This window comes from Epinephelus lanceolatus, chromosome 5 (assembly GCF_041903045.1).
Source record: "Epinephelus lanceolatus isolate andai-2023 chromosome 5, ASM4190304v1, whole genome shotgun sequence".
NCBI lineage: Eukaryota > Metazoa > Chordata > Actinopteri > Perciformes > Serranidae > Epinephelus > Epinephelus lanceolatus.
The window spans coordinates 24,375,386-24,391,401 of NC_135738.1; the positions used below are offsets into that span (position 1 = coordinate 24,375,386).

General features: G+C 40.5%; 1 protein-coding gene across 1 annotated transcript in view; it reads left to right on the plus strand.

Annotated features, from left to right (window-relative positions):
- b4galnt3b (beta-1,4-N-acetyl-galactosaminyl transferase 3b) overlaps positions 1–14,412 on the plus strand; it is a 38,053-nt gene extending 23,641 nt beyond the window's left edge. The window contains exons 12-20 of the mRNA XM_033634841.2: positions 59–159; positions 652–719; positions 803–2,018; positions 2,624–2,883; positions 3,813–3,966; positions 4,073–4,145; positions 4,257–4,410; positions 5,965–6,091; positions 10,339–14,412. Of these exons, the coding sequence (XP_033490732.1) occupies positions 59–159; positions 652–719; positions 803–2,018; positions 2,624–2,883; positions 3,813–3,966; positions 4,073–4,145; positions 4,257–4,410; positions 5,965–6,091; positions 10,339–10,450 (2,265 nt within the window). The 3' untranslated portion in view covers positions 10,451–14,412. The remainder of the gene's footprint in view (positions 1–58; positions 160–651; positions 720–802; positions 2,019–2,623; positions 2,884–3,812; positions 3,967–4,072; positions 4,146–4,256; positions 4,411–5,964; positions 6,092–10,338) is intronic.
- The last annotated feature ends 1,604 nt before the right edge of the window (positions 14,413–16,016 follow it).

Sequence of the window (16,016 nt, forward strand, 5' to 3'; positions counted from 1 at the left end):
CCAGCTATCTGAATTTCGCCTCTCGTAGCTTTAACAGCATTTCACTTCATCTCTCCAGGTCCACATGTCCTACATCTACCCCAACGACTACACTCGCCTCACACACATGGAGACGGAGAACAGCTGCTTCTACCCAGAAAACCCTTACTACATGAAGATGTAAGACACGATGAATTATAGATCCATATGCAGTAACACTTACTGTGACATTGTATACTAAATGGAATTGCGTACAGATGGATGTTCTCCCACAGTCCAAAGACATGCAGGTTAGGTTAACTGGTGACTTTAAATTGGTATGAGTGTAAGCGTGAATGGTTGTTGTTCAGGATGTACCCCACCTCTTGCCCAGTGTCAGTTGGGTTAGACTTCAGCACCATTGCAACCCTAGACAGGATAAGCAGTTACGTATCATGAATGAATGAATACAGGCAGACAGAGTAGAATTAGAAGTAGGTTTACCGCATCTCCAATAGAGGGTGCTGTACTGCTCAATCTTTTTCACATCAGGAGATGAATGTGTTTTGTTTTTTGACATAGAGAGAAAGAAAGTCCCATTTGAAAACTAATTTGTGAACTTAATGTAACATAAAACCAGTTAAATCCTTCTAAAGCTTTGCATAATTATGTGTTTTATCCTCCTGTTTTCAGGTTCGGTGTCTCTAGATACATGAGATTAGACCGTCCTGATACGTGGGAGACAGAAAACATAGGCAGAGGTATTTTGTACTTCCCTTTTAAAAAAAAAATATATATATATCAAACTGTATTGTCTGTTCATAACACTCTACTTTTGTGTTAGGTTTTGGTTTCCAGAGGAGGAAATCAGTGCAAGAGGAGGACGAGTATGACAATGAAGCCTATCGAAGAGAAAAGGCAGTCAGGCAGGACCGGGTGAATAACGGCCTTTTTCCAGACTATGGTGACGATTATGACGATTATATTCAGAGGCGCAGGCGCAAACTCTTCTCCTTAGTCATGCAAGAAACTAACAACACGCGGAAGAACATATCTGAAACAAGACTGCACATAGATGAGTTGCAGAGGATGCAGGGGAAAGACGGTGTCTCAAAGCGAAAGCCACAGAAACCAGCTGAGAGTCTGCAGTCAACACAAACCCCAAAATATCACCTGCAACAGAACAGGACGGAAGTAAGGCTAGAGGGCCAGGTTATAAAAGCAGGACAGGTGAAACCAATGAAACAAAAAGGAAAGTCAAAATCAACAAAGAGAAAAAAGCTCAAATCAGTACAGACCGCTGTGAGACCAGGACAGACAACCCCAGTGATACCAGTGGACAGAGAGCAGTTTAAAGCACTGAAACGACCAGCAGTCGTGCCAGAGCAGCTTAATTCTAAACAGCATAACATCCAGGTGTCCCGTAAAATGAATAATACCCAAATCAAGAGACTTAAGGACTCAAAGATTCAACCCTTAGAGAGAGTCACTCCTCTGCTTGAAAAACCCACAGAGGCCCCGCAGCGAAGGGTTGGAATCAGAGACATGGAGCTCCATCCAGGCGTCCTGGAGCGCCCTGCAGTAAAGCTTAATCAGCGGGACACAGTTACCAGAAAACGCCTCAGGGATAAAGACACAGAGATGAAAATGCCTCTGCAAGATCTGGAAAATAGCATCCACAGAGTAAGGATGGTCACCAAAGGCAAAATACACAAAAGTCAGTGGGACATGGGAGAGGAGAACCAAGCAGGGGAGGAAGATGAAGTTCGCAACAGGGCTGTGAGGCAGAGAGACACCTGGGAGGGTGAGAAAGACAATCTGTGGGGACCAAGGGACGACTTTGAAGGTGCAGATGATGAGGACCTTACCCCCGCACCAGTGTTTGACACTGAGGTCAACTGGAGCCAGACCTTCCAGGTGAGCCAGCTGGACCTTCAGGCAATGCGATCAGATTCCCTCGACCTGCGCTGCAACATCTCAGGCAACCTGCTCCTCGGCTCCAGTGACGCTCTGCCCACGGTCAGGGCTTTCATGGACCAACTCAATGAAAAGCACCACGGGTTAGTACAGTGTTTTATTTATTTACAAGTTTATTTGACAGGGAGTATGGTTGTGCGAGATGGTTGTGCGTGAAAATCCCAGTAGATCAGCAGTTTCTGAAATACTCAGACCAGCCTGTCTGGCACCAGCAACCATGCCATGTTCAAAGTCAGTTAAATCACCTGTCTTCGCCATTCTGATGCTCAGGTTGAACTTCAGCAGGTCGTCTTGACCATGTCTACGTGGCTAAATGCATTGAGTTGCTGCCACATGATTGGCTGATTAGCTATTTCCATTAATGAACAGTTGAACTGGTGTACCTAAGAAAGTGGCTGGTGAGTGTATTTTGTGCCGCTCAAATTTATCTTGGCACCGCTTATTTGGGAGCTACTGACCTTGCTGAAAAATTAATGCTGACATGTCAGTCAAGAAAAAACATCTAGGTGAAAACATCCATTATCCACCCATTAATGGTTTTGCTGTAAGTTTTGAATGAGTACGTCACATTTCAGAACCAGTTACACTTCCAGTATGATTTAATAGCAAGTACAATCATGTGCATCAATTACACCCCAGTGTGAAGCACATTTTACTATGATTTGTTTGGTTCTCTCTGTCCTTGCAGGCGGTTCACGTTGGTGCGCGTGGTTAACGTGGTGAAGCGCGTGGACGGGGTCAAGGGCAGCCGCTACCTTCTGGAGCTGGAGCTGAAAGATGTTGACGGCCAGCTGCTGCGGCTGTCGCACTACATCTACACTCTGATTCGCTACAGCAGGCAGCGCAGCATGGACTTCAATTTCCAACACCAGAAACCTCAGCTGGTGATGTGTAACCCGGTGGGCTTCCGCTGGAATCCTGTCGCCACCGTCCACTTCATAGTACCTGGTACACCCTCCTTTAACCATACTGATTATAGCTGTACGATATAGCTTTTGTGTGTTAGCTTCTGTTTTAACATTCATCATCAAGGTACTCAGGTGTTAAATTTCAGACACATTACACTGTAATTGATGACAGATGACCTCAGTATGTGAGCATTTACTTCTTGGACCAGATCTCCTATAGATACTGACATTAACTGGTGTGTCACAACCACAGACTCTTTGTCAATATTTCATTACTCAAAGAGAGAAAGGGATCCATTATGTAGCCTTCAGTGTGAGTTTTGAGGCTGTATAAAGACTCAGATCTCAGTGGACCCTTTTGAAAAACACTTTTTGGGAGGGATCCATAGCAGCCAGTGTCTGAAATGTGCAGGAATAAAGACAGCACCCTTGGGACGAGATCTTCAGAGTGAAAATTAAAAAAGGAAGGCCAATTGGTTTGCACCCTGGACAATACATCATCTGATATCAGGACTGTTGAATTCAATGTAACACAGTGATAATGGGAATCTGACACTGATGCTCAAATGATAGTGCACAGAAGTCAGAGTCAAGAAATGTGTCGTTGAAATACTTATTTTAGATTAAATTTCCCATAGTATTTTTCTCTGTTAAAGGATACATGTGTGCTGTTCATAATCCTTTACTGTGTGGTTGTTTTTTTAAAACTGCATTGAGACACATGTGTCAGCACACTGATTTGATGCACCCCACCCAAAAAAGAAAATTGAAAACAGCGATTAGTTTCTACATTTTGTCAACATCAGATATATTATTTGACAGTAATTGATGATTACATAATGGGATGATGTCAGTTCTACTAAGTACATTTTTTTTGGGGGGGGGGGGGGGGGGAGCGTCAATTCAGTGTAATGTTTTCTCCCCGCTTTTCTGTTTAAATAACGGCTCATGTGTCTGTACGATGCTCAGTGAAAAACCAGGCTCGATGGGTGCAGCAGCTGATCACAGATATGGAACAACTCTTCCGAGCAACCAGAGATGCCAACTTCAATCTCATCATCACTGACTACAACAGCACTGACATGGATGTGAGGAAGGCTCTAAAGAAGTCCTCGCTCCCCAGGTGTGTGTGTGTGTGTTTGCTTCACTGTTACACTTAATCTGAACTTTCTAAAGCTCATCACACAAGATATGTATGCACTACAAATAATGCCTGTGGAATTTATCAGGTACCAGTATGTGAAGCTGAGCGGAAACTTTGAGCGCTCTGCTGGTCTGCAGGCGGGCATCAACCTCATAAATGTGAGTACTGCAACATCACTCAGACATGAAGCTTCCAGATAACGGGATGAATGCATTAATAGTAGTTATAATCCATCTCTTTTATTTCTCTCCCCGCTTGTTCTCCCTTAGGATGACCACAGCATTGTGTTTCTTTGTGACCTCCACATCCACTTCCCTCCCTCCATCATCGACACCATCAGGAAGCACTGTGTGGAGGGATACATGGCTTTCGCTCCAATAGTGCTGAGACTGGACTGCGGGGCTACGCCATTGGATGCCAGAGGTAGACACAGATGCACCCATCTTCACTTTATGACCATGGTTCATTTTGAAGGTTGGAAATTTTAATAATTTTAGAATCTTTTTTTAATCAAAATATAATACTAACAAAAATTTAAATTGAATTTGTGAGTTCCCAATAGCCACATACATTTTATCCAATTTCATCTACCATCTTTAATTTCTTTTGTCAAAGTGAGTCAAGCTCCTCTGCACGAAATCTCTGATGGTACACATCCATAACCTACCACTGAACCTAATACTATCTTTTTACTTAATATTTCAGTTTTCCGTTTGCAAATTGTAGCTTAAACTCACTCGAATACGGGGCGTTGGTGGCTTAGTGGTAGAGCAGGCGCCCCATGTACAAGGCTGTTGCTGCAGCGGCCCGGGTTCGACTCCAGCCTGTAGCCCTTTGCTGCATGTCACTCCCTCTTTCTCTCCCCCTTTCACGCTTGTCTGTCCTATCCATTAAAGGCTAAAAAAGCCCCAAAAAAAAAAAAAAAAACTCACTCGAATAACCACATTTTTACATTGAACCTTCCTCTGCATAGGACCACATATATACTACTTACCTTTATATATACTTGCAATGCTTGAGTAAAAGACGATAAAGATTTTCTTTCCAAACATCTGTCTTAAATTTAAATTTAAAATTATCTTAAAAAGCATTAAATTTAAGTGTAGAGCCCCTGCTTTTAATTGAGTGTTCATATAGCAGTAGTTTCGAAATGAATGGTGTTACAGAAAGACTTATTTTGGAAAGATCAGGAGGGCAAATATAGGCACTTATCTGATCTATCTTATAACAGTGTCATAACTGACTCCAAAATATCCCAACTTTTAAGTTCTTGAACTTGACTGAGAAGATGTTGAAGAAATGATTTTAATAGTTGTCCAAGTGAGTGCAGGAATCCTGTTTAAAGTACAGTGAAGAGGGAGATAGACAGCAAAGATTCAAGAGGAAAGACAGTGCTGGCGTTTTGTCTCAGACGGAAAATAATAAAAGGATCCACATGCAGAAAAAAAACATTGGTTGCTTTGGTTTAACCAGATCAGCTGCCATTTAAAGCTTTTTGTTTTGCCTGTACATGCCAGTTTTTGCAGATATAAATGTGACTTACTGTACATTTCCTCACTCTTCTGCATCAAGGCTCCCCTTCTTTTTTCTTTGTGTTACTACTAACCTGTCTTAGGAAGTCTGTTCAGTCTTAAGGAGTCAGTCTTCAGACAAGCAGGATGTGTGACTCCAAAGACGGAGGGATTTTATGTACACAGAAACCTCCAAGCTCATGAATTAAAAGCTTCTTGCCTCCGGCCACACACTCTCAGACAAATACCTGTTTCAGTGAATCGTGGCATCCAGTAATGTTCGGTTGCAACAAGTGGCGGGTGTAGGTCAATAAATATAATGTTTTCTCACCTTGATAAATTATATGATATTTAAACAAAGATGGTGGTCGTGTTAAGTCGCTATAATCAAAAGGATTTTTGCTATTCAGGAGAAGGGTGGACTTTATATTTAAATAAAAATGTGGTCATCCCATCTGTGTTGCAGGTTACTGGGAGGTCAATGGCTTTGGCCTGCTGGGGATCTATAAGTCAGATCTGGACGCAGTGGGAGGAATGAACACCAAGGAATTCAAAGACCGCTGGGGAGGAGAAGACTGGGAGCTCCTGGACAGGTTTGTCCTCACTTTCTTAATGAGTCATGTTGTTTTTAGTCTGTTTCCTATATTTGTATTTTTTGTTTTCATTTAGCTTTACAGAAAAGGAGTTTGAAAAGCATGACGACGAGTACGAGTACTACTCTGTGTGCTGCTGTCACTGACAGTGATAATCCCTCCACATCCCTGCACCGAGTGTGACAAGTCCATGCATGTTCCCAATAGAGTTGTTTAAAATAACCCTGGGACGAGTGGGTAAACCCCGACTGTAGCAGATAGAGACATTACAGAATAGCTGTTGCATAACAGTGTGACAGTAGTTTGTTTTTCACGTCCCTAAAGCAGTGGATTCCAAAGTGGGCGCCTAAAGGGCCGGCAAATGATGCCAAGATTTATTATCTTTTCTTCCACAGAACAGTGAGGTTACACAGAATATACCCTGACATTTCTCCTACTTGTGACAGATACCTTTTAACAAGCGACACTCTACTCTGCAGTTCTGCTCTGTGTCCCAAAGTTAAGACCTGCTGGATCTCTATTTTCAAACTAATATCTATAATATTTCGAATTCAGATAGAACCACAACCACTCATTATTACAGGGTGTCTATAGGTCCTTTAAAAGTCTTAAATTGTCTTAAATTCAGATTCGATGGGTCTTAAATATTTTCGGTCACATTATTTTATCTTATTTGACCCATATTTAACCAGGTAAGTCCTGTTGCGATCAACAAACTCTTTTACAAGGGAGACCTGGCCAAGACAACAGCACACAAAAAGTTACAGCCAAACAACAACACAATAAAAAACATAAAACATACAGTAACATGTAGAAATATTAGAACACCTGCACACAATGGCAAGATCAAATCAAGTGAGAGGAGCAGAGCACATAAAAGCTTTCTTTTCCAGCTCAGTCCGTGCACTAGGAACAGACAGCAAAACTAAATCTTGACAGACTCTAGCACCAATCACATGTTCAATTAAAGTACAAATGTACGAAGGGAGTTTACCCAGTGTGGGTTTAGAAATGAACAAAGACCAGTGACTGAGCCTACGAAATGTCAAAGAAGGCCAATCAGTCCTGGAATAAAGCGCACAGTGATATGTAAGGGCTTTACAATTTGTAACAAATCTCAGTGCACTATGATACACTCCATATTTTGGCCTGTTCGAGTCCCCGTCCAGACCAAAATACGGAGTGTGGACTGGTAGCTGGAGAGGTGCCAGTTCACCTCCTGGGCACTGCCAAGGCGCCCCTGAGCAAGGCACCGAACCCCCCAACTGCTTGGAGCGCCTGTCATGGGCAGCCCCACTCTGACATCTCTCCACTTAGTGCATGTATAGGTCCTGTTTGTGCATGTATGTGTTCGGACCAGTGTGTAATTGACAACAGAGTGAAAAAATTTAATTTCCCTTTGAGGATTAATAAAGTATATTAAATTAAAAAAATTTAAATTGAAAATATGCAGTATGTAACATGTGCAAACAATGTGCAGATGCATTTGTGTACAACAAATCACCATAATCCAAAACCGGTAAAAACATGGCAGCAACCTCAAAGGAGAAACAGGACTTGTTTCTGAAATAAAGCCCTAACTTCAGCCTCAGCTTTTTTAGAAGATTATCAGCTTGAGGTTTAAAAGACAGGAAGTCATCAAGCCAAATACAGAGATATCTGTAACAAGTGACAACCTCTAGCTAAGGTCTAACTAAACCTTAGTTTTATCAGCAACATTACCGCAAACATTTCTCCAGCCTGACGGACCCAATGACTGTTTACAATAGAGTGCCGAAGTCACACCCCTTCCGGTGAAGCTCATGGGACCTTAGATCGGAAAAAATATGAATGGCACTGAATGAGGAGAGAAATATTATCTTTTGGTCCCGTTTGAGTTGTGACATGAAATCCAAATATGTTGTTAATGAATTTAAAACATACATTTTAAGGTCAAGAAAGTCATACTTTGTGGTAAAACTGTTAAGATATAAGCTTTTGAAAAAATGTAATTAGAAAGACTACACAGGAGTGTAGTGACGTCATAGCTTTCGCTCGCTTCCAGCAGCTTGGAGTGACTGCAACCTGGCACAAAACACACAGACATCTTCAATCATAAATCGATTAATCATAAAACAGTGGAATTCCAGCGGGGAGGCCAAGCTGCAGGAAGGAGTCTTTCTAATTAAAAAGCTTATATCTTAACAGTTTTACCACAAAGTATTCTGGCAACAATTAAATCGTAGGCAACTGGACTTTGATTTTGTCTAGAAGACGTTTCGCCTCTTATCCAAGCGGCTTCATCAGTTCTCAACGCATCAGTCTGACTAGTCCTCACTAGTCTGACAAACAGTGGAGTAAGACTCAGGTTTTTAACCTCTGTGGAGGTGTACACCCACCACCCTCATAAGACAATACTTCGTTAGTGGAGTTTCACTGGACCATTGTTTGGGTCAGGTGAGTCACACTAGTGAACGACGGTCGTTAGGAGTGGGTGGGGCCACTGGTGAGCAACAGTCGTTAGGCATGATGTGTGGTTACCAGTGAACGACTGTCGTTGTGTTTCTTTGAGCCACTTGAGGTTAGTTTCGGGCAGTCTTTGTTGTTCAATCTCTTAGGTACAGCAGCAAGGGCCGCATTGTAAATGGGGGATAGGTGGTGTCTCAGGCCACCTCCCCTGTTTAGAGACGGTTTCTCTATTTTAACGTAGATGGATTCTTTCACCCCTTCGTTGAGAACTGATGAAGCTGCTTGGATAAGAGGCGAAACGTCTTCTAGACAAAATCAAAGTCCAGTTGCCTACGATTTAATTGTTGCCAGAATGGAATTGACCTGGATAAATGAGAATATCCACAGACTTACCACAAAGTATGACTTTCTTGACCTTAAAATGTATGTTTTAAAATCATTAACAACATATTTAGATTTCATGTCACAACTCAAACGGGACCAAAAGATAATATTGCTCTCCCCATTCACTGCCATTCATATTTTTTCCGATCTAAGGTCCCATGAGCTTCACCGGAAGGGGCGTGACTTCGGCACTCTATCATTGGACAGACTGAATAATGAATAGCATTTATGACAGCGATGAGAGTTTGTTTTCTTTTTACATTACAATACTGTTCATTTTGAACTGACATCAGTGTGTTTAATTGGAAAGAGTACTTAAATTTAACTTGGTTATATCTGTAGACACCCTGTGTTGTTTAAGGAATGTCTGATGATGTCAGAAAGTGAAGCAACACCCAGCAGTGTTTCCTCTCCTATAGTCTCATTATTGCAAAGAAACTGCTCCTTATGCATTGGAAAAAGGAACTTAGTTCCCACTGCAAAGATGTGGCTAAGTGACCTTACGGACACACCTCACTGAGAAAAAATAAGATACACTCTTATGGACAAACTCCCATATTTTGACAAGGTTTGGGCACCTGTCACTCATTGTCTTACTTCTGTGACCTATTGGCATTGTGAGGGAAGGGTAGGGCTAAGGGGGGAGGGGTTGTCCTCTTTTATTTATTATTATGATGATGATTTTTTTCTTGAAGATAGTTTTGGGGCTTTTTGCCATTATTTGATCGGACAGCTATAGTGTGAAAGGGGGAGAAAGAGATGAGGAATGACATGCAGCAAAGGGCCGTGGGTTGGAATCGAACCTGTGTCTACTGCTGCAAGGACACAGCCTTTGCACATGGGGTTAGCTAGTGGGCACCCCACGATTTATTTATTTTTTCCCATTGTATTCTTAGTTATTACTGTTCAGTACACTACATTTTCAGAAAAAAGGAAAAAGAGCATATAATGATCCAACTGCATGTATGTGCATTGAAATACAGTACTTGCATATTTATATGGTTACATGTCAACATGCTCAAATAAAACACATTTGATTCAGTTAGGTAACTGCCTGTTTTTAACAACACTTCACAAAAGAATATACCGCATACCTATTAAGCTGAGCTGGACAGCCACAAAAACATTTTTTTGGCATTCATCTCAGCCTGTGAACCTTTTTCGTGGCTGTCCAGCTCAGTTGAATTGGTTAGTAGGTGTTTCTCTTGCCGTCCTTTCCTGGTCTACATTTAACCCAGTAGCATACTTGTTTTTGTAACTGATTTGTTTATGTTCAGTATTTGTGAATCTGCACAGCAGCACTGAAACATTTCACACCTGTTTTGATTGAGCATAGGCCTTATTAAGTTTGGCTTAAAATGTTTGTGACCACAAGTAAATTAATTGCAAGTAATCAAACTCTCCTTTGCTCCTAGGATCCTCCAGGCAGGACTGGAAGTGGAGAGGATCTACTTACGAAACTTCTTCCACCACTATCACTCCAAACGTGGCATGTGGAACCGGCAGGTGTTGCCCAGCCACAGATGACCTTGTGGGCCTGCCTGCTGCACCATGACCACAGTCGCCACGGTTACAACCACGGCAACCAGAGCACTTTAAGGCCGTAGCACGATTCCTGCTACATAACCGTAATAGCTGCTGACTGACAGAGAGGGTGACACAGGATTGGATGCTGTCTCTGTTCACTTCAGCTCTGTGAAAAAAGCAACTCAGTGTTAGCCGTGAGGGTCGTTGCTAAGGAGGTACTACTGATCTGTTTATTTCACTGGATGTACTCATGACTACTGAGAGGGTACTGGCGGATGAGTGCCATTGACTGTGTGATATTTGAAATGAAGATACAGCTGTGCACCATGTCGCTGACTAACACTTTCACAATCTGCACTACTGGCTGCAAGGAACTGACCTGATCCAAAGATAAAACGTAAATACAGTGACTGTGCACACTCCGAGGATCTAGATACAGAAGTGTCCTCTGATATCATAACGATCAGAAGTCTTGCACACGAGTCTTTACTGAAAACGCAAATTGTTTGTCTGTTTGTGACAAAGATATATATGTGTTTGACTGCAGATTGTGTCTATGCTAAACACAGCCTTATTTGTCGTGGTAAATTATAGAAAACTTTATATTTATTTTATCAATATTTGTAGGATTTCATTTGTGGGTTTTTTCATTTGAGTCTGGTGTGTCTAGAAACAGATGATAACATTTCAGAAAAGTGTACCTCAGTTTACCTGTCAAGTGCCCTCCAAGTTTTCTATGTTCCCTTACAGTTTTTTTCTGATTGATTCAGCACTATCTTTTAAACTAAGCCTAATTTTGCAAAACTCCACACACTAACCTCAAAACCTTTCACGAAAGCTGCAAAACATTATACAGCTCTTGCAAAAGCAAACAATTCCTGCAAAACTCCTCAAGCTCTCGTTTGAATAACCACATGAAGCAGCAACTAAACACTGATAGCGAGAGCGAAAAACACTTGTGGCTTTTGCTTTTCCTGTGTGACAGGCAGAGCAGTCTTAACATGCATGTAGTTAACACACATACACAGAGATGTCCAAATGTTTGATGTGTATTCTGAGCACTATCAGTACTAATGGGGAAGAGATTACATTTTTTTTTTCTGAAAATGTTCTTTTTGTTTCATCTAATGATTCAAGATCACATGGTATGGAGCACAAGCATAACACACAATAATAAGAGGACGATGGCACGCGACATAGCGAAAGTACAAATGTTTTTTAAACAAAGGACAGACATTCTTCAAAAAAGTACCTAGGTTAAAAATAACTTTTAGCTTAACTGACTAGTAACGAAATTAATTTAAACATCAGTGAGCGGTTTAATAATACTTTGGCAAATACCTTTCTCTATAATTCATTAAACTTACTTTGTGACAATCAGAAGAAACATGCTACTCATCTCCCCCTACAATTGTCATCGCAGAGGTTGCAGATCATCTGGTTTCTCTCCAGCCCTTTATATCTTTTAGTGACTTCAACAATTGTGATGTTGCCCACTCTTAAATGTACAAATGCCCTGCCTTTACGTTGGGTTTAATGTAACAGATGTTTAAATTGTAATGATGATAATAATGATAATACATTTTGTTGATCTGCGCCTTTCAGAGCATTCAAGGACAAATTACAAGACACAGTTAAAAAACAACAAGCAGCAGTGTATCCATAGATCATAAAATTAAACAATTCTGTAATAAAAGTTAATAAAATGACAAAATCACAATTATAAATATTAGGTAAATATTAGGTATAAAATCATCATCATAAAATCACTATCAGTGCAGGTCACCATATGTGTGTCACCATTAAATCAGACCGAATATGCCAGCTTGAAACTACATACATACTACATAAATATCACATGATGTCATACGTCTGAGCTCAGTCTGCCCTTTTGCATAAACACTCCTTTAATACAGTTGTTCGCAACTGGTGGGTCGCAGTCCAAAAGTGGGTCGTGGATCCATTCTGAATGGACCACAAGTGACTCGCAAATGTGTCAAGTTTGTAAAAAACACACTTTATATTTAAGTACAGTGAATTTCTGGCACAGAGCTTTTATTTTGAAGTGTCGTTTCCTGCTGTAGATTGAGTGAATAATGGACAGCTACTTGACAGAGACAGCAAACTAGCTCAACAGCATGGCCAAACACAAGTATGATGCTGAATATATTAAACTGTGTGGACCTTGAACTAATGACTAAGGAGAAACCTGTACCCCATGGATGGACCAGCTGGGAACCACTACTCTAACACACTCTAAAAGAACAGACAAAATTAGGCTAAATCTCCCCTGCTTTGAGGGTCTAACCATAAGACTGTAGAGCTCAAGCTCTGATTTGTAAGAGAAGTCATTATCTGAGGGCTGCAACTACTATTTTCATTAGAAACTACTCTGCCTGTTATTTTCACAGTAAATCGATTAATTGTTTAGTCAGTAAAATTGTGAATAATACTCATCACATTCTCCCAGAACCCAAAGTGACATCTTCAATTTGCTACTTTTGTCCAACCAACGGTCCAAAAACCCAAAGCCTCTTTATTTACAATCATACATGGCAATGAAAAGCAGCAAAGTCTCACTTTTAAGACACTGGAACCAGAATTTTTTTGCTCAAAAAATTACAGAAACAATTAACTGATTATCAAAATAGTTGCCGATTACTTTTCTTTTCATCAACTAATTGATAAATCATCTAATAGCTGACCCCCAAAGCAGAGAACATGCATTCAGTTTGGCCCACTTGGTGAGCGCTTTGGCTACGAGTGCTAATAGTTTCAGAGATAGTGCTTCAAGAATCACCGATAGTGTGAGAGTATTCAGAAAAAAACTGTAAATATGAAATGTGCCTTCTTTTGTGACTGTTATTCAGGTACTGGGACCACACAACACTGTTTTTACAACTGGACAAGCCTTGAACTGGAAAAAATAATTAGCAAATTTCCATGGCTGTGTTGTTTAGTATGTCGGAGAAGGATTGTCAGTTATATTTGGACAGGTGTGTTTGTGTTGCCCGATGCATCACAGACATTTCTGGCGCATGAATCATAAATGAAATATCAGAAAACTGAAACAATGCATTAATGTGACATTTTCTGGCCGTTCTCCTTACAGTGACGCTTACCAAAGATGTCAGTTTAAAGCTGGCTGACTGTATTCCTCTGAAGAAAAGTTTTTTTTTTTAAAAAAAGAGCAGGATTTGTTTAATGACATGATGTCAGGCTCTTGGAAATGTTGTCTGTGTGAGTGTAGCATTAAGGGACATTTTTACTGTAGTTTTAGTGTAATTTATGTCTGTGCGGACAGCTTATGTTATTTTATTGATCTACCTGCTGAATTTAATTGTTGTTTTTCAAAAGATGAATTGTTTAGATGACTCTCAAAATCAATGTTTTTGGGCTCAGTCTATGAAGTTTCCTGTTCTAACGTTGGGATTATTGTTTTCACTGTCAACAGATAGGAAATAGAGTGGATAAGAAATGATCTTGTTTATTTATCAGATTGTTTTTATTGTTATTTAAGACAAAACTAATGGCAGCATTTTTTTCTGATTGCTCACATTCCATTTTAACAAACTTGTGCCTTTCTTATTCTTCTGAATTTGATACACGTTGAACTGTTTCACTTGTTTTTTTAGGACAGTGTGAAATCACAACACCATTCTGGTCTGATGCCAGCCTTTGCTGGTGGTTTTGGTTTGTAACACTGCCAAGAATCAAAGCACTGAAGCTTTTGAAATGTGGTTTCTAGTTTGGTCAGGGTGTTTGATGCTTTCCTCTTTTACTACTCCTTCATCTCTTACTTTGATGTCTTTAGATATACCTCATGTGCTGGGACTTAACCTCTGCCTTACTGTACAGTTCTGTACAAGTCTCTTCTCTCAGGGACATGTTTTCTTTCTCACCGTTTTACACTGCCTTGACAAATCTGAACGAATAAACCTCTCCTGCCTTTCTTTTCATGACATTATGAGTGCTTTTTAATAGTTGTCATATGCTACTTATGTTACAAAAGTAAGGTGCTCTGGCTATAAACTTCATATCTAGTGGGATATATTGGCAGAAATTAAATGTTAAGTAATAAATATGTTTTCTTTAGTGTGTATACCTTCGAACAGGAGTCGGCAACCTTTACTAAAAGGAAAAAAAATCTGGACGGAGCCACAAAGCATATCTGAGCCTTATAATGAAGGTATCTAAAGTAGCCTATCAACATTACTAATGGCTCCAAACAAGCATTCATTTTGTACCACAAGGTGGCGCCTCCCCAGTGGGCTAGTCAAGATTATTTGCTACTTGAACTTTGCAGCGTTGGCAGTGAAAGCAAACAAATCTGTCCACACACTATTAAATTCTCCATTTTCCTTTTCTGAATTTGGAATCCATAGTTAGCACAGCTAAGAAGACTCAGGACGAGCCACCGGCACTGAGATTTACCAGGTCGTAGATGTACGACGCACTTTTAGTTGAAGAAATGTTAAGACATTTTTTTATGGTCAGGTACACAAGTTAGGTTACACATTTTTTGCTATTAGGAAATAACTTAATAATACCTTAAGGTCTAGAACAATGATGGATGGAAATAAAAATGTAAAAAAGATAGCAGCTATTTATTTCCTTTTTATTGACAAACCCATAGGGAGCCACTGTAGAGGTGATAAAGAGCCACATATGGCTCCAGAGCTGCATGTTGCCTACCCCTGCCTTAGAATGATATATATATCTATAAAGGGAGCGGGTCATCGTTCACAGGGATTGCCATGTTGCGCTGCCATGTTTCTACAGTAGCCAAGACAAGCCAAACACATTGCCTGCCGTAGTTGGCTCCCCCTCCATGACAAGCAGTGGCGTAAAACACAGATTTTTTAAACATGAAACTGCTTTGGAGAAGGGGAGACCTGTGCAGATATTCAGCTCCCAGTAAAAACCTCCTGAACAATTAACACTGAGGAAATTCTAACAAGGAAAAGTTTCAGCTGGTCACCCGTAGATGCTACTAAATCAATCCCCCTAATATCTTACGCATGGCTCCTTCAAATAACAAAACACAAACGAGTATAAATAATAAGAGATCTGTTTAAATGCCTCCTTGGCCCCTTCTATATTTGTATTGTCACAATTTTCGGGTTTAACCTTCACATTTTGGTAATTTACATGCTCTGACTACATTCATCACTTTGGTGTCAATGGGACATATGAAACTTTATTGAATATATTTGGATAACCTCAAAAAACCAATGACATTTATGATACTTCACCAGACAAAAGTGTCATGCAAAAACAAAAGTTCCTCAAAGTGGAACAGGGTGTGGTCCTGTGCAAAGTAATATGGTAAATGGAGCTGCGCTTGTATGCTGTCTTTCTAGTCGTCTGACCACTAAAAGCACTTAAACACTACATCACATTCACCCATTCACATGCTGGGTATACAAGGTGTCACATGCTACTTGGCTTAAACATTTGCATGCACTTACACATCGATGGTACAGCCATTTGGAGCAATTCTGGGCTCAGTTGATGCTTTTCAGAGTCAAGGATGGATCCTTAAATGACTGAATTCCAAGGAGGC